The sequence below is a fragment of the Squalius cephalus genome, assembly GCF_949319135.1.
Source record: "Squalius cephalus genome assembly, chromosome: 4".
Lineage (NCBI taxonomy): Eukaryota > Metazoa > Chordata > Actinopteri > Cypriniformes > Leuciscidae > Squalius > Squalius cephalus.
In genome coordinates, this window is record NC_137125.1 from 8,014,657 (window position 1) to 8,033,941 (window position 19,285).

Here is a 19,285-nt window from a genome sequence, read left to right on the forward strand (position 1 = left end):
GTAAAGTTTAAAATATATTGAGTTTCAAGGCAAAGCTAAAAACAGGTTGCATTGATACACATTTTTCCATTACCATCAGTTACGCTGTGATGAAGGTGAATTACGTGTAAGATTCATAACATATACGGTGTTTTGCATGTAAGAGCTTCCACGATGAAAGCACTGTTGGCTCTGATGAGGACTAACGTTACACTCCGGAGACAATTGACCCTTCGCAAAGACCCGCCCCCCTTAGTTACTGTCGCTATGCCCGACAAGCTACGCTGCTCTCACGCAACACCATGTTCTCACGCAGTGAAAAATACATCGCGGAGCAGAGAGGAGACTGACAACACGCTGACAGACAGGACAGACCAGGTTACTTTTCGGTTACTTTTGATATTAGACATATTAAACAAAGTCTCACCTTTCAAATTTGGTCATTTTTTAAAAGAAATTTAAACGATACATACCGTTTTGTGGCTCTTAAATGTGTCTGACAGATCGCTGTAGAGCATCAGTTAAAGCTGCTCGTGAACCGATCATCTCTTCCTTCTAGTTAATTTATAGCATCAAATAAACATGAATGAACATAAGTAGGAATGTTGTTTTAACCGCGGAAAGGCGTCAGTACATTCCGTTTTTCAAGTTCAAATTCTCCCATGTTAATCTACTAACTCTCCTGACTGCTTTGTCGGACAAAATGGCGGATGGCGGATTATGATTGGTCAGATCACCTGTCAATCAAGCTCCCTGCGAAGGGTCAATTAGCCTACCTTTCTACCTTACTGGTTCCTTTTTTTGCCTTTTTTGCCTTCGCTGACTGTATATGCAGGTACTGGGAATTTTGACTGCTCTTTCTCTGCCATAATTGTGCTTCTTCCTAGCTTCTGTGCCTCTTCCCCTCCTCGAGTCAAACGGGTGCGTGCATGTGGGCAGCTCCTGTAGCAGCAGGGGTGGTAACCATGGTTGCGAGGGAGAGTGACAGTCGCCCAGCTAATCATTTCATTCGTTCCGAATGGAAATAAGTAGCTGTGTTTATTGCAGCCTGAGAGGACTACACTGCCGTGCAAAGGCAAAAGACCGTAACTTCGTTTTTGGTCGAAAATGAGTTATTTATATTTTTGGCACATTCAAGACCTTCTTTATCATGTGGATAAGTATCTTGAATCAATTCCGTTTTTTTTTCGAGAAAATAATGATTTGTCTTAACAGTAACTTCCAAAAGCCCATGAGAAACCAAGGCAGAACACCGTAACATCAGTTACCGCTCTTTGGCTTTGTTTTGGAACGCTCAAATTACGAGTTATGGTGCTCTGCCTTTGTTTAGCCGCGCGTCAATATGAAGTTACTGTGCCGGTGTTCAATCAAATAATGCTACCTACCAGATTGTACGGTTATCTGCCTTTGTTTTAATGTCCATTAAAATTTAAATTACGGTGTAGCCTGTGTACTTTGTACAGCTGCCATCAGTCGCTCTAACTTCTGATGTTCTCAGAGCTTTGTCCTGTACAAATGCGGTCAGAACATATGGTCTGAAACCGCTCCATCGACAAACGTGCGATATCGATCGCGAAGGATTATGCAGAGTTGACAGAAAAACGTTACACATTGCCGTATCAGATGAATACAACCAAGAATTAAAGCTTGGCAAACTAGCTGGCAGAGTGCCAAAACTTCGCCTTCAGCCCCGCCCTAAACGCGGTCGATCGAGTCAACGCTGGACTAATAGGTATTTTGTTATGTCAAATGTATTAATAATGCCATCAGAATGCAACCAAAGCACAGGATAGCAATAAGTAGATGGCTATAAATAATTGTAAATCATACAAAATAAATGCCATGATCACTAGATTTTATACAGGTGTTACTATAATGATTTTGTTAATGGTGATCAGCAACTAAATATTGATAATGTGGAAGTTACTGCCTTTTGCCTTGGCATGACTTCTCACTTTTTGCTGACAATACAAAGGCAGAGTACAGTAACTTTAAAATAGTGGTCAAAAGTCAAGTTTGAGCTCAAGATTTTTTTATGTATATAATTTCCATTACTAAAACATCTATTTGCCAGATTTCCAGTGTCCTACCTATAATTAATTTGGCGGGACAACTAAAAATCTTTAAAGTCATTTTTCTCAGTTCCACACTCTAGCGACTTAAGGTCTTTTGCCTTTGTAGGGCAGTACAGACACTCAATTTTTTGTAGAAATACATAAAATTGTGTACATTTTACAATTTTACATTAGATTTTTTCTACGGGGCCATAACGTAAGCTACAAGGTAATGGAGCCCTTTATACATTGTCATGTTTCTTTAGAAATAAATAATGGACAAATGGAGTCTTTAAACGCCTCAGATGTAAAGTTATTCGCTGTCAAAGTGACGCCAAAATGAATGGGAGTCAATGGAATGCTAATGCAAGTGAAGTTCTGCTACAAGATGGTGGCACGCGGCCGGCTTCAACTTCCGGTCGATGGATAACCCGCTTGCTCTTTACTCAGGAACTGACATCATAATACTGTGTCCACACTTATATCCCCGTACTACAACAGACCCCTTACTCCTAGTTCCCATTACAGAACACCTCCCCCTTTTAAGAAAGGAAGGACAGTTTTTTCCAATTGGAACATATTGGATACCTCTTTGAAAAACCTTTAAAAATTCAGTTACAGGGTGCAAAAAATCGGCAACACCTTCTTAAGAACCAACAGTGAATACAAGTCCTTTTTTTTCTTCCTCTTTTCTTTCTCCTCACAAATTCAAACGTTCAGGAGGCCGTGATACTCGACCAGAACTGGTCACATAAGGTGCCCTACTCATATCAGTGTCTCTGGAAATGTTCACTCCCTTAGTGGTGTTATTTGAAATTTAAAATGGATATTTAAAAAAGGAAGTAAAACACCCCCAGCGAGCACTTAAACGCCAAGATACAGCAGCTTCAGGTATCTGTAACGTTTAATCATAGTATTATATTATTCGGTTTTTAATTGTGTCTGATTTACATTTTTTACATTTTTTTGCAACAACGGTTGCAAACCTGTCTTGACACAGGTTGATCACACTTGACCACAGTGCCTACATAACTGTTAGTGAGGTATTCTAGTAGGGCTAGTTCATCAAGGTTTTCAGCCAGTAAACAGGATGGTGTATCGGTCAGAACACAGGAATAAAGACGAGGAGATGTAATTTCTGCTTTTAACTCTATTGAGTTCCAGCAGTACTCATCAGAACAGTCCAATATCCAGTATTGTCATTATAGTCTGATAAAAAACAAATACATCACCATTAGGTACTGACATTTAAACAGTTACAGTACTTACATTACTATGCAACGTAAATAATAAATCCACACACATAATACAAATCAGGATCATCAAACATAAATATCTCAATAAACATTGCTATGCCCCTTTAAACATAATCTACAATTACATAAACGAGGATATTACTCTTTGGAGAAATATAAGGAGCTTCATCTATCTCACTGACCAGTTTACATGAAACTGTATTAAACGGGGTTTACAGAAGGAGCAATGGCGACACCCTCTGGCCAGACAAGGCTACTACACAAACAGCATCCACACATGGTCTCCTGAGCACGAGATTAACTCTTCTTAACTCAATGTTATAAACGTTACTACATAACTTAGACATCAGGGGCCGTATTCACAAAGCATTTTATCTTACCACTAGGAGTACTCCTAAATCGCACTAAAAGATTTTAGCTAGGAGTTTTCTCTTAAAAGTTATTCACAACGCCTTTCAGACCTACTCTTAGTAAAGAAAAATAACAACTCCTAAACTAAGAGTGAGTCTTCGTTGCTATGGATGACGTCATTACTCATGCACGAGCTTGACTGAAGTGACCACCTTGATTGGCTGATGATTGTAACGCGGGAATGATTCCAAACACTTCCCCTACGATGATGAGTGACAGGTGACAGGTCTGAGAATGCGTGCGCTACACAAGTAGTGCGAAGGACGGAAGATGATGAATAACTGAATAAATAGCCTAAATGAATAAAGAGTAAGGCCAAACAAATAGTCTAGTAGCCTAATGAAACATATGAATTGATGCAATATCTTTGCAACATTATTGAATTAATCTGTCACTATATGCCTCTGCCTACGTTTGCAAAGAGAAGAACGTTTTAATTTGATTCACAATGAAACGTTACAATTAGTTTACATGCAATGAGTAGCCTAGTTTTGGTTGTTGTTGGTGGCATTATTGCATCTCTAGTTATGCCTACAATGCTAAATTGTTCCCTTGCGATTGGAAGCTCCTGTAGCCGCCGCATACGCATTTCAAAACATCGCAGCGTGAAATGCCACAAAAAGCGGTTTGTGAATAGGTCTTAGTGAGTTAGGAGTCTTCTCGACTTCTTTTAAGCTGTCCCAGGCTTAGGTGCTACTTTTAGGGCTAAAATGCTTTGTGAATTACTCTTAGTCAAAAAAATTAGGAGTCCTAAAGTTACGAGTGACACGCCCATTATTTTTAGGAGTTGCTCCTAAATTCGCCAGTTACTTTGTGAATACGGCCCCAGAAGGCTCACACCAGTTAACTTAACCAGTTACAGCATAAACATTGTTCTATCGCTATAAATCTCACTCATCACGCTGGGCACATGTTAATGCATGGTAATTCTACAATATAGAAACACAAACACGTTTCCGTACCCACTATAACCATAGACAGTATATAAACTGGACACAGCGACCCCATTGGATTCAACGGAGACAAGTGAAGTCAATTAGAAGCTCTCACTTCCTGGGGGTCGAGCGTACTGCGCAGACTCAAACTGAGCTTGACGACATAGATGTGACGTGAGCAACCCGTCTGTCTTCTAGTAGCTGTGCCGAGAGAAATCTGAATCATTCCCTTCCGAAACTTGCAGAGACGGAGAGTGTGAGTAGGAGGTGTCCATGAGATAGGAGCAGGAGAAACGTTTGCTAAGTATTCTGATTAATTATTTTGTCATTTTGCCTCCATGTCCCCCCGATTGCCCGCGAGCTTCTCCTCCATACGGTAATCTCTCTACTGTGCGACAGAGAGTCGCGTGGTTATGACGCAATCATTAGCCTATTTTTACAAAAACTGCTTCTACAGGGCCATAACGTAAGATACAAGGTAATGGAGACTTTTATACATTGTCGTGTTTCTTTAGAAATAAATAATAGACAAATGGAGTCTTTAAACGCCTCAGATGTAAAGTTATTCGCTGTCAAAGTGACGCCAAAATGAATGGGAGTCAATGGAATGCTAACAGCAGGTGATGGTCTGCTAGCCAATGGCGGTGCCCGGGGAAGCTTCAATGAAATATGAAACAACTCCCAAGAAGAGGACAATTAGGGTATGGCTTGAGGCTGCGCCGGACGTATGTTTGGTTAGCATGGTCTGTGGCAGACTTTTCGTGTCAGTGCAACAATTTAATAAAGAAGATAATAAAAAAAGAAATATTTTGCTAACGAAAATGGTTCCAAACAAAGCATGTTGTTGTTCGTCTCTGCAGCGACACACAGCTGTGTTACTGAATGAATTCACTCAATGATTCACTGACCCATTAAACAGTTTCTTCTTTTCTGAATGAATCGTCTGTTTCGAACGAATCGACTGAATAAATGACTGACCGACTCACTCATTAAGGCTGTGACAATTTTACTTTCATATTTCAAATTACCATTCTAATTTTCTCATAATTTCATATTTCTGTATTCCAAATTTTACAAAAGATACATTAGTCTCATAAGATTATTTATGCAGTTTGTAAGTGCTGTGTAAATGCATGTACCAGTGCTCCTTCAAAGATATAAGTGTATAGAGCCCTGTGTTTATAATTATACTTGGCTTTAAGTGTTCGTGTGTGTATCATGTATGTGAGTGTATAAAGTAAGAATAAGGTAGCCTATAAAATTACTATGTGCATGAAGAATGGGTGAAGATTATTTTTGTTATTATAGAGATTCTTTATTCACTTTTTTTATCTATTCTCACAAAAATCATGTTAAGTAAAGGTTATTTATTAAAACAATAGAGCTGAGCTTTTACCATCTATTTACCATCATGTCTCAGATGAGTCAGCTAGGAAAGCAGAGGCTTTAGCAACAGAAACACAGAAAGAAAGTGAAAGGGATGATCTAGGATCAGTGCAGACCGGCCCAAAACACGTGAAGCTTCAGCACTACAAAAGAGAAAAGAGCTACAAAACACTCAAACACATGGAGATATTACAGAACAGCTTCATAGAGCCCGTGGAGGAGAAATAACTGAGAGACGGGAATACCTCCTGTAGCGTATGAGCAGATCATTGTTTCTGAGTTAATGAATCATGGCTCGTTGAATCTAAACACAAATGCACTTTCATTCTTAAAATCCAAGCTCTGGCCTCTGAACTCCCTAATACAAATCATGCTTCGACTCCAGCTAGTCTGCAACAAATGGTCTTTAGCGACACTTTATGGATTGCCAGAACAACACGACACCGCATCTTCTCATTTCAGTTGTGTGTGTGAGAGCATTTCAGTTGTGTGTCTGTGAACGTTTCAGTTGTGTGTGTGAGAGAGCATTTCAGTTGTGTGTGTGTGAGAGCATTTCAGTTGTGTGTGTGTGTGAGCGTTTCAGTTGTGTGTGTGTGAGCGTTTCAGTTGTGTGTGTGTGAGCGTTTCAGATGTGTGTGTGAGAGCGTTTCAGTTGTGTGTGTGTGAGAGCATTTCAGTTGTGTGTGTGAGCGTTTCAGTTGTGTGTGTGAGAGCGTTTCAGTTGTGTGTGTGAACGTTTCAGTTGTGTGTGTGTGAGCGTTTCAGTTGTGTGTGTGTGAGCGTTTCAGTTGTGTGTGTGTGTGAGAGCGTTTCAGTTGTGTGTGTGTGAGTGTTTCAGTTGTGTGTGTGTGAGCATTTCAGTTGTGTGTGTGAGAGCGTTTCAGTTGTGTGTGTGAGAGCGTTTCAGTTGTGTGTGTGTGAGAGCGTTTCAGTTGTGTGTGTGTGTGTGTGAGCGTTTCAGTTGTGTGTGTGTGTGAGCGTTTCAGTTGTGTGTGTGAGAGCGTTTCAGTTGTGTGTGTGAGAGTTTCAGTTGTGTGTGTGTGAGCGTTTCAGTTGTGTGTGTGTGTGAGCGTTTCAGTTGTGTGTGTGAGAGCGTTTCAGTTGTGTGTGTGTGAGCGTTTCAGTTGTGTGTGTGAGAGCGTTTCAGATGTGTGTGTGAGAGCGTTTCAGTTGTGTGTGTGAGAGCGTTTCAGTTGTGTGTGAGAGCGTTTCAGTTGTGTGTGTGAGAGCGTTTCAGTTGTGTGTGAGAGAGCGTTTCAGTTGTGTGTGTGTGAGAGCGTTTCAGTTGTGTGTGTGTGAGCGTTTCATTATAGTATGTGAATGAATTTGGTTTGTATGTGAGAATTCTGAATAATGTCCCGTACACACACACACACACACACACACACAAACACTCTCACATACACGTACACACACACACTCTGTCAAACACACTCACATAAACACTCACACTCAAATATACACACACACACACACACTCTTACACATTTGCACACACTCACATACTGTCTCACAGTCGGAAACTCGCACACACTGTCACAAACACTTGCGCACACACGCACACACACACTCTCTCACTCTCTCACAAACACACACACGCGCGCTCAAAGAAACACACACTTACACGTGCACATTCACAATCTCTCACACGCATACACACACATAGACACTTGCACGCACATATGGACACACACACACACTCACACAAACTCTCTCTCAGACACAAACACCCTCTGTTAGACAGAAACACACACACTGACACACTCTCACAGACACACTCTCACAGACACACTCTCACACACACACACACACACACAGTCTCTCTCTCTCTCTCTCTCTCTCTCTCTCTCTCTCTCTCACACACACACACACACACACACACACACACACACACACACACACACACACACACACACACAGCATCTTTAAGAATCCTATCATTTCTGTTTGGTAACCATGGCGATTTTAGTCAGAACCTCATTCAGGACAAAAGCTGTTACAGAATGATATTTCTTTAGTGCTTTATTATCATTCTACAATCCTAAATGAACGAGTCAGATCTGAAATGAAGACTCAAGATAGAAAGTTTCTGTAATTCACTGATGTGTGTTTTCTCTCCATCAGATTCTCATCAGTTCACTCTGGATCTGAACACAGCGAATAAACTCCTCCGTCTGTCTGAGGAGAACAGAGAGATTACTAACACTTTCCCAGAGCTTCAGTCGTATCCTGATCATCCAGACAGATTTGATGATGTGCCTCAGGTGTTGTGTAGAGAGAGTGTGTGTGGACGCTGTTACTGGGAGATTGAGTGGAGTGGTGATTATGGTGTGTGTATATCAGTGTCATATAAGAGCATCAGCAGGAAGGGATCGGGTGAAGAGTGTGTGTTTGGATCTAATGATCAGTCCTGGAGTTTATTCTGCTCTTCCTCTGGTTACTTATTCAGACACAATAACATAGAGACTGAACTCCCTGTAGAGCCCATCAGGAGGAGAACAGGAGTGTGTGTGGATCACAGTGCAGGAACTCTGTCCTTCTACAGCGTCTCTGACACACTGAGCCTCATACACACAGTCCAGACCACATTCACACACACACTCTATCCTGGGTTTACTGTTTATTCTGGATCAGTGAAACTGTGTTGATGAATGAGAATAGACTGATGAGAGACACTACCCATAATGCTTTGAGCTGCATGATAAATCAGTGACAGTGAGATGATGTTCTAGAGTCTCTTATTGTCTCTTCATTACATTAATAACACAGCTGAACTTCTGTCAGTGAAATAAAGAGAAACAGACAATGATACACAGAGAAGAGAGAGGAAATATGAGACACAATGAGACTCACTGAAACATGTCTGGATGATACGAGCAAAACTAGACTTTCAACTCTAAACTCAGTTTAAGACATTCAGAGATGTTTTATCTGAACTTCTCCATCTGTTCAGAACATGATTCACACACACACACACACACACACACACACACACGCACACACACACACGCACACACACACACACACACACACACACGCACACACACACACACACACGCACACACACACACGCACACACGCACTTCGGATCTGTTCAGAACATGATTCACACACACACACACACACACACACACACACACACACACACACACACACGGATCTGTTCAGAACATGATTCACACACACACACACACACACACACACACACACACACACACACACACACACACACACACGGATCTGTTCAGAACATGATACACACACACACACACACACACACACACATCGGATCTGTTCAGAACATGATTCCTCTGCTTTGGGTTATGTGTGTATTATTAAAGACGCTTCTGCTGTAATATATTGTGTACTGTACTAAACCTGTTAGTGGTTCTGGATTGATCTTTATCTTTTTATTATTATCTTTGTTTTCTCTCTCTTTTATTTTGTCAATATCACTGTTTGTTGATCAATTCCTGTGTGAATGAAGGATCTCATGATTCTCTGTAGAAACCTGTGTGTGTGTGTGTGTGTGTGTGTGTGTGTGTGTGTAGTTATCATGTGATTTCCAGCATTTATCATGTTGTTATTATAGTTGTTGTCAGGGTTGTGTTTAGTTTTGCTGTTTTTGTTCATATTTGAGTTTCCTCTTGATCTTTATTCCTCTGTTTCTGATTATTGTTCTGTGTATTTATTTACACTCCTGCTTCTGTTCAGTTCATCACACACACACACACACACACACACACACACACACACACACACACACACACACACACAGTCCTTCATTAATGTTGGTCAAAACACTGTAAAAGTGAATCAACACACACCAATGCTTTATTTCTAAATCCAATACCACAATTTTGTAAATGTCATAATCATTTGTTAATAAACAAGTATTCATTACTTCAATGATATCATACATACATTTTTAGCAAACTGTGATTTTGAATTTGTACATTTCTGAAATACATAACTTAGACAGTCTCCTCTGATATCAGATCACTATAAACTGTAATATGGACTCAGCTTTCTGTAAAGCTGCTTTGAAATGATGTATTGTGAAAAACGCTGTACAAATAAATGTGAATTGAATTAAACTTTGAATTGAATTGAATTTGAGTTTTATCTTCTAAATCTGTTACTTCTTCCACACACAGTTTCACACTGAATTCTAATATAGAATTCATAGACAATTGGAAAAGTTTTTGGGGCAAACCTGACCTGTTGAAAAGAGATGGTATTCATCCCTCCTGGGATGGTGCTGCTCTTCTCTCTAGTAATATGGCTCATAGTCTTAGAGCTCAAACATGACAATCTGGGGCTCAGGTCAGGAAGCAGACAGACTGGCTAAACCGACTGTCTGCTAGCGGCCTCGCGTCACCAAGGTCAGATAAATCCTATCACATAGAGCCTCTTTCACCTAGCTATCATCATATAGAGACTGTGTCTGTTCCCCGAATTTGGAAATCCAAAAAAACGTTTAAACCCATCTAAGGTTAAAAATTTAATTGATGTTCAACAAATAAAAAACAGCTATATTACAGATGAGCAAATGCTAAAGCTTGGGTTGCTGAATATTCGATCGCTTACTTCAAAAGCACTCGTTGTTAACGATATGATTTCAGATAATAACCTAGATGTGCTGTGTTTGACAGAAACCTGGCTAAAACCAAACGATTACATTACTTTAAATGAGTCCACCCCGCAAGATTACTGTTATAAACATGAGCCTCGTCCGAAACGCAAAGGGGGTGGTGTTGCTGTAATTTATAGTAATATTTTCAAAACCACTAAGAAATCAAGTTTTAAATATAATTCTTTTGAAGCATTGGTGCTTAATGTAAAAATATATAGTGTAAACGATAAATCACGTTTGAGATTTGTGCTGGCTACTGTATACAGGCCACCAGGGCACCATACAGACTTTATCAAAGAATTTGCGGACTTTCTATCAGAATTAATATTGACTGCAGATAAAGTACTAATTGTTGGTGATTTTAATATACACATCGATAATGAAAAAGATGCATTGGGATTGGCATTTAAAGACATTGTAAATTCAATTGGAGTTAGACAACACGTGTCAGGACCTACTCATCGTCGTAATCATACTCTAGATCTAATATTATCACACGGAATAGATGTGGATGCCGTTGAAATTCTGCAGCAGAGCGATGACATCTCAGATCATTACCTAGTCTCGTGTAATTTGCATTTAGCCAAGGCTGCAAAGCCGACTCCGTGTTTCAAATATGTGAGACCTATCACTTCTGCTACTAAAGATTGCTTTATTAATAATCTTCCTAATCAGTTTCATCATCTTAGCATCTCAGATAGCTTAGAAGAACTAGATATTACAACAGAAACGTTTAACTCTCTCTTTTCCAGCACTTTAGACACAGTTGCTCCGTTGCGCTTAAAGAAGATTAAAGAAAATAGTCCAACGCCGTGGTACAACGAGCACACTCGGGCCCTTAAGAGAGCAGCCAGAAAAATGGAGCGCAACTGGAAGAAAACAAAACTAGAGGTATTTCGCATTTCATGGAAGGAGAGCTCTATTGCTTACAGAGAGGCTTTAAAAGCTGCTAGATCTGCTTATTTTTCAACCCTATTAGAAGAAAATAAACATAATCCTAGGTATTTATTTGAAACGGTGGCTAAACTAACGAAAAATAAAGCTTCAAGCCCAGAAGTTTCCAAGCAACACAGCAGTAATGACTTTATGAACTTCTTCAATTATAAGATTGATAATATCAGGGACAAAATTATAACTATGCAACCGTCTACTACAGTATCGCATCAGGCAGTGCATTGTAGTCTCCCTGAGGAAAAATTTGATTCATTCGTTGCTATAGGAGAGGAAGAATTTACTAAACTCATTAAATCATCTAAATCTACAACATGTATGTTAGACCCTATACCGACTAAGCTACTGAAAGAAATACTTCCAGAGGTCATAGATCCTCTTCTTAATATCATTAATTCGTCTTTGTCTCTAGGATACGTACCAAAAAACTTTAAGCTGGCTATGATTAAACCGCTTGTTAAAAAAACGCAACTTGATCCTACAGAATTAGTCAATTACAGGCCGATCTCGAATCTACCTTTTCTGTCAAAGATATTAGAAAAGGCAGTATCCTCACAACTGTGTTCCTTTCTTGAAAGAAATGATATCTGCGAGGATTTCCAGTCAGGATTTAGACCGTACCATAGTACCGAGACAGCTCTCGTTAGAGTCACAAATGATTTGCTCTTATCATCCGATCGTGGTTGTATCTCTCTATTAGTGTTACTCGATCTTAGTGCTGCGTTTGACACCTTTGACCACAACGTTCTTTTAAATAGATTAGAACATTATGTTGGCATTACGGGAATTGCACTAGCATGGTTTAAATCATACTTATCTGACCGTTATCAGTTTGTAGCAGTAAATGATGAGATGTCTCATCGATCACAAGTTAAGTATGGCGTACCACAAGGCTCAGTACTAGGACCGCTGCTGTTCACTCTGTACATGCTACCCTTAGGAGATATCATTAGGAAACATGGCATTAGCTTTCACTGTTATGCCGATGATACTCAGCTCTATATTTCTTCAAAACCTAACGAAACTTATCAATTCACAAAATTAACGGAATGCATAGCGGATATAAAAAATTGGATGACTTGTAATTTCCTACTTCTGAATTCTGAAAAAACAGAGATTCTAATTATTGGACAAAAAACTTCCTCACGTAATAACCTAGAATACTGTCTAACACTTGATGGCTGCTCTGTTAAGTCTTCGTCGTCGGTTAGGAACCTGGGTGTGCTCTTTGATACCAATCTTTCATTTGAAAGTCACGTGTCTAGTATCTGTAAAACTGCATTTTTCCATCTTCAAAATATATCTAAATTACGCCATATGCTCTCATTGACAAATGCGGAACAATTGGTTCATGCGTTCATGACCTCAAGGCTAGATTATTGTAATGCTCTACTGGGTGGTTGCCCTGCACGCTTAATAAACAAACTACAGCTGGTTCAAAACGCAGCAGCTCGAGTTCTTACCAGAACCAGGAAGTATGACCATATTAGCCCAGTTCTGTCAAAACTGCATTGGCTCCCTATTAAACATCGCATCAATTTTAAAATATTGCTGATCACTTACAAAGCACTAAATGGTTTAGCTCCGCAGTACTTGAGCGAGCTCTTAACGCATTATAGTCCGTCACGTCTATTGCGATCTCAAAATTCCGGCCAGTTGATAATACCTAGAATAGCAAAATCGACTGCTGGCGGTAGATCCTTTTCCTATTTAGCACCAAAACTCTGGAACAGTCTTCCTACCATTGTCCGGGAAGCAGACACACTCTGTCAGTTCAAAGCCAGATTAAAGACACATCTCTTTGACCTAGCTTTCACATAATACATTATAGACTTCTATAATTTAATGTTAGGCTGCATAGATCAGGTCAGCCGGAACCGGGAACACTTCCCAAAAATCCTGATGTACTCGTTACATCATGAGATGAATGGCATCTACGCTAATTTTAGTGTCTGTGTTTATCCCGAGGTTTTCCTGCAGCCTGCCGGATCCAGGCCGTATCCAGATCTGACGAAGGACCTTCGCCTGGACCGATGACAACGCAGTGCTGAAGTGCCAACTAGTCTCTCCCTATGGAGGATCCCACTACCACTCTACAGATAAGGCGTTGTCGGGAAAATCCGTTTCGCGTTCCTACCCCAAAGCAACAAAATAAAATAAAATTCTTTATCAAAATTTATAGGGAAAGACAAGTACTTTGTTTAGGCTTGGCTTGTAGGGAATTCCAAACCTGCATATATTCAAACGCACATAACTATAGAACCCATTCTAAATGCGCATGTGAACGCCATCAGCGTTTCTCACAGGTTCGCGTTTAAAGTCTGTGTAGAGGGAATGGTTTCGTCTTAGCGGCCCCTAATTTAATAACAAATGATCATTGCGACGGAAGCAAATCAATCAAAACTAACTTTAGATGGAAATAACTTAACTGCTGTAAAGCCGAAACAATCTCTGTTACCTTAAATTATACGCTTATCTCTGTAAAGCTGCTTTGAAACAATCTACATTGTTAAAAGCGCTATATAAATGAAGATGACTTGACTTGACTTGACTGTCACACTCTCACACACATGGACTCTTGGGCTGCGTCCCAAACCGCATACTCAATGAGGAGGGACTTCATTTCAATAAGTACTTACTGAACGAGCGCTAAAAGAGTCTGTACTATATAGCCAGATCTCGTTCAGTATGAATGCGACCCGGACATCATGTGACCTATGACGATATCTTCTTATTCTTCTTCTTCTTCTTGTTATGGAGGCAGAATTGTCTCAAATATAATTCACACAAAACACTTATTTTGGGTAAAAATGTATTTTAAATTGTATATACAATTGTAAATTTATATTCTTTATGATTTTTGTGTATGTGAGAGGAAAAGTACAAGTTGTCATGTGGTTTACAGCATTTATCATGTCATTATTATAGTTGTTGTCAGGGTTGTGTTTACAGTTTTTACCAACTGCTTACACACAAAATCTTTTCATGTCACACGATTTTTGAAACCTCTCACTCAAAGTGCAAAACTACATGCCAAATCTTCAAAACCATAAGCTATTTCTCAGCCTTTGACTCAGTTTTCAATTGCATAAAACACTTTTTTCAAAACACTACACACAATTCTCAACCTAAAACACAAAAATCTAACAGGAAGTGACTTGCTTTCCTTTTCCAAACACAACCAATCAAAATGCTACACTTATTCACCAGGTCACACAGACACACTCCTCACATGTGCAAACACTAATTGCTTAACTGATCACTAACCAATCACTGCTTTACTGTAGTATAGGCCTAAATAGGTCAAAGGTCAGATGATCTGTTTTGAACAATAGATTCCTGGGACCCCCGAGACCGGGGGAATATTGTTTTTATACTCAGAACACACAAATACACGGTAACAAATATATTTTATTTTTCCCACAAAAACAATGTACACAGTGCACATCCCAACCAACACAAAGTTGTATATACAGTGGTCTGCATACAATACAACAGAAGAATTGACTGTATACAGTTACAGTAAAATAAAATAAAAATGCAGTGTTGGCATCCATTGCTCCATTGAAGAGCTCACCTGTTGAAGAGCTGACCTGTTGAAGAGCTCACTTGTTGAAGAGCTCACCTGTTGAAGAGCTGACCTGTTGAAGAGCTCACCTGTTGAAGAGCTCACTTGTTGAAGAGCTCACTTGTTGAAGAGCTCACCTGTTGAAGAGCTGACCTGTTGAAGAGCTCACCTGTGGAAGAGCTCACCTGTTGAAGAGCTCACCTGTTGAAGAGCTCACCTGTTGAAGAGCTGACCTGTTGAAGAGCTCACCTGTTGAAGAGCTGACCTGTTGAAGAGCTGACCTGTTGAAGAGCTCACCTGTTGAAGAGCTCACCTGTTGAAGAGCTGACCTGTTGAAGAGCTGACCTGTTGAAGAGCTGACCTGTTGAAGAGCTCACCTGTTGAAGAGCTCACCTGTTGAAGAGCTCACCTGTGGAAGAGCTCACCTGTTGAAGAGCTCACCTGTTGAAGAGCTGACCTGTTGAAGAGCTGACCTGTTGAAGAGCTCACCTGTTGAAGAGCTCACCTGTTGAAGAGCTGACCTGTTGAAGAGCTCACCTGTTGAAGAGCTCACCTGTTGAAGAGCTCACCTGTTGAAGAGCTGACCTGTTGAAGAGCTGACCTGTTGAAGAGCTCACCTGTTGAAGAGCTCACCTGTTGAAGAGCTGACCTGTTGAAGAGCTGACCTGTGGAAGAGCTCACCTGTTGAAGAGCTCACCTGTTGAAGAGCTCACCTGTTGAAGAGCTCACCTGTTGAAGAGCTGACCTGTTGAAGAGCTCACCTGTTGAAGAGCTGACCTGTTGAAGAGCTCACCTGTTGAAGAGCTGACCTGTTGAAGAGCTGACCTGTTGAAGAGCTCACCTGTTGAAGAGCTCACCTGTTGAAGAGCTGACCTGTTGAAGAGCTGACCTGTTGAAGAGCTCACCTGTTGAAGAGCTGACCTGTTGAAGAGCTGACCTGTTGAAGAGCTCACCTGTTGAAGAGCTCACCTGTTGAAGAGCTCACCTGTTGAAGAGCTGACCTGTTGAAGAGCTCACCTGTTGAAGAGCTCACCTGTTGAAGAGCTGACCTGTTGAAGAGCTCACCTGTTGAAGAGCTCACCTGTTGAAGAGCTCACCTGTTGAAGAGCTGACCTGTTGAAGAGCTGACCTGTTGAAGAGCTCACCTGTTGAAGAGCTCACCTGTTGAAGAGCTCACCTGTTGCGCTTTTATGCTAAAGCTCTGATTGCTAATTGTAAAACTGTGTGACGGGTGTTTGCCCATGTGATGAGTCAGTGTGCATATCTGAATGGCAGTGTGTTCCTTGTGAAAACAAGAGATTTTCTGCATGAAAATTGTGCCAAAAGCAGAGAATTGTGTGTAGTGTTTTGAAAAAAGTGTGTTTTAGAACTGCAGTTTGAGTGTAAAGCAGGAATTGTGCTTGTAGTTCAGCAGAATTGGTTCAGGGGGTTGGTGAATGAGTTACATGTTGTGGTCAGTGTGTCTCAAGTACCAGTATTTGTGTGGAAACAATCGAGAAAAACTGTAAAGAATATACTTTTGGTTTACAGTACATATGTTTATGGTTTTGTTGTATGCTACTGTAAACAACAATAATGTTAGACCTGATAAATATTTTCTGTTTCTACACTGCATTGGTGTTTACAGTGTACTTGTTACAACAGATTACTTTCACTGTAGAACATTGTATTGAAATGTAGATATAAGCCTATGAAAGACCAAAGAGCTTTAGATTTAGAACAACAGTGTTTACATGGTATATCCAAAAATGTATTATTATGAAAGAAGTGTTTGCCATTTGATGCAAATGCTTCATTCTGACTTGTGTTTATGGCATTTTGAATGCAGTGTTGCATTTTGAAGGAGATGTGAGGCGTTTTGCATTTTGTGTGTGCAGTTTTGAGAATTGTGTGTAGAGTTTTGAAAAAAGGAGACATAGTTTTGAAAATGTGTGTAAGCAATTGGTAAAAACTGTAAGTAACCCAAAAGTTACTTTACCCGAAGTACCAAGAAGATTTTTAGCTTACTGTGATTTTGAAAATGTACATTTCTGAAATGCATAACTTAGACAGTTTCCTCTGATAACAGACTCTAGATTGTAATATCTCATGTATTTTCTGTAAAGTTGCTGTGAAACGATGTGTATTGTGAAAAACACTGTACAAATAAATGTGAATTTAATTAAAAGAGTTTTATCTTCTAAATCTGTTACTTCTTCCACACACAGTTTCACACATCTTCAATCATAAACCACATTTATAAGGTCGGTGTAATTTCAAAAATATTGTGTTCGATCTCTGTATCAGAAAATACAACAGTGAGGAAAACAATATTGTGAATAAAGCTTATATTCAAGATTTACCATTAGCTTTTATTTTACGTTGTTTACTTTTGATATTATTATTACAACTACTATTAATAATATTTTATGTAACATTATTAGTAATAGTGGCATTTTATGTATTCATTCATTTATTTTTATGATTAGATTTATTTTCTGGTTTTGTATATATTTTTTTTCAGCACCAAATATATATATATATATATATATATATATATATATATATATGTGTGTGTGTAAGGGATAATATTATGCCCGACGAGGTGTCCATTAACAGAAATTATTACATGGCTGGGCTGAATTCCAATGTAGAATGCGGTCTGTTATTTCTTGATAACAGACCGCTGCGAAGTATAACAGACCGTTGCCATGAAAAACAGCGCGTTGCTATGGACGCGGAACGGACTATTTTCTTTGGCGGAAGCAATACAATCGTTTTTAAATCAATAAACTCCTTTTTAAATCAATAATTCGTGGCAAATTATTTATTTATTTTGTAGGTAGCCATGTAATAAGCGGGATAATGTATAGAGAGGCGGTCGTTATAGCGAATAACAACCCCTTCAGGCTGATTCAAGATCCCTCCGCTTCGCGTCGGGGTCCCGTTCAGCCTGTCGGGGTTGTTATTCGCTATAACGACCGCCTCTCTATACATTATCCCTTACTTAATGGACGAGGTTGCTTCCGCGAAGTCCATTAATTTCTGTTAATGGACACCTCGAAGGGCATTATCCCGCTTATACCATGGTCACTTACGAAAGAAAGAAATATTTAATCAATTAATAATACTTTAATGTGTTTTAGAGTAAAAATCGTGAGGGTTTTTATTTATTAAGTCGAGCGCACTATTTAATATCTCCCGTATACAGGCGTTGCCAAGCAACGTGGCCACAGCGACCCGACCGCAGCAGTTGATCAGTGAGTTTGAGCCAGCGCAATCATTTACAACTGTCATCAATGGACACCCTGCAGCCAATCAGAATCGAGTATTCACCCAGACCATGGTATAAATATATATATATAACATATATAACAAATATATATATACAGTTGTGTTCAAAATTATTCAACCCCCACTGAAATTGATTGTTTTGGCCGGTTTGACATTGATTTTGATCATTCAGTCATCCTGCTTACAATTAAATCAAAGAGGCACGTGTAGGTCAGACAAATATAACATTACATTTATAATGAAATAACCACAAATGTCTTTTCTGTGCTCACATTATTATCAGTTTTGGGTCATTCTATGAAAATGGTGGCTTTTTGAACAGACAACTTTTTAAAAATGTAATTCTTTTTTTTATACCAAAACTTATAGTCAGATAATAGTTAACCTCTTAAAATTATAAATCAACTTAAATGACAGCTTAATGTATTTTTATATTTTTACTACATTACATTAAAAAATGCTTGTGCTGCTTTTTTGTCACTGGTGTTACCTATATTTTAGATGACAATTCAGGCTTCCCAGAATGTAATTTGACTATTTAATTTGCATACATAATCAAAGACAGAAAAATGTAATGTAATATTAAGAAACTGTCTTGATTAGTAATAATTTACTTTAAACAGGCATGTGTAAAGTTCTATTGTGTGACATTTTTCTATTTCTACGACTGTGTTTTTTGTTGTAACATTAGAAATAATTGAGGTTGAGTGATCAAAATTGAATGATCATATCCTTATAATGCTTACTAATGAATGCAGCAACAGTTGGGTAGATACAAAAAACATATTCTATGAAACTGTGAACATAGAATGCCAGAAAACCAATATGCCATGTGG

The 19,285-nt window shown here is 39.3% G+C and overlaps 1 protein-coding gene and 1 long non-coding RNA gene across 2 annotated transcripts in view; one reads left to right on the forward strand and one right to left on the reverse strand.

The window, feature by feature from the left end:
- LOC307156972 (uncharacterized protein) overlaps positions 1–8,669 on the forward strand; it is a gene marked incomplete at its 3' end in the record, with an annotated part of 98,486 nt that extends 89,817 nt beyond the window's left edge. Inside the window, exon 10 of the mRNA XM_079868701.1 lies at positions 8,146–8,669. Within this exon, the coding sequence (XP_079724827.1) occupies positions 8,146–8,669 (524 nt within the window). The remainder of the gene's footprint in view (positions 1–8,145) is intronic.
- A 240-nt stretch (positions 8,670–8,909) lies between these two features.
- On the reverse strand, positions 8,910–9,164 carry LOC307157312. Its single transcript, XR_013820932.1, has 2 exons — positions 9,105–9,164; positions 8,910–8,960 (listed from the first exon to the last, which is right to left on the reverse strand). It is a non-coding gene; the product is annotated as an uncharacterized lncRNA (long non-coding RNA).
- Between the last annotated feature and the right edge of the window lie 10,121 nt (positions 9,165–19,285).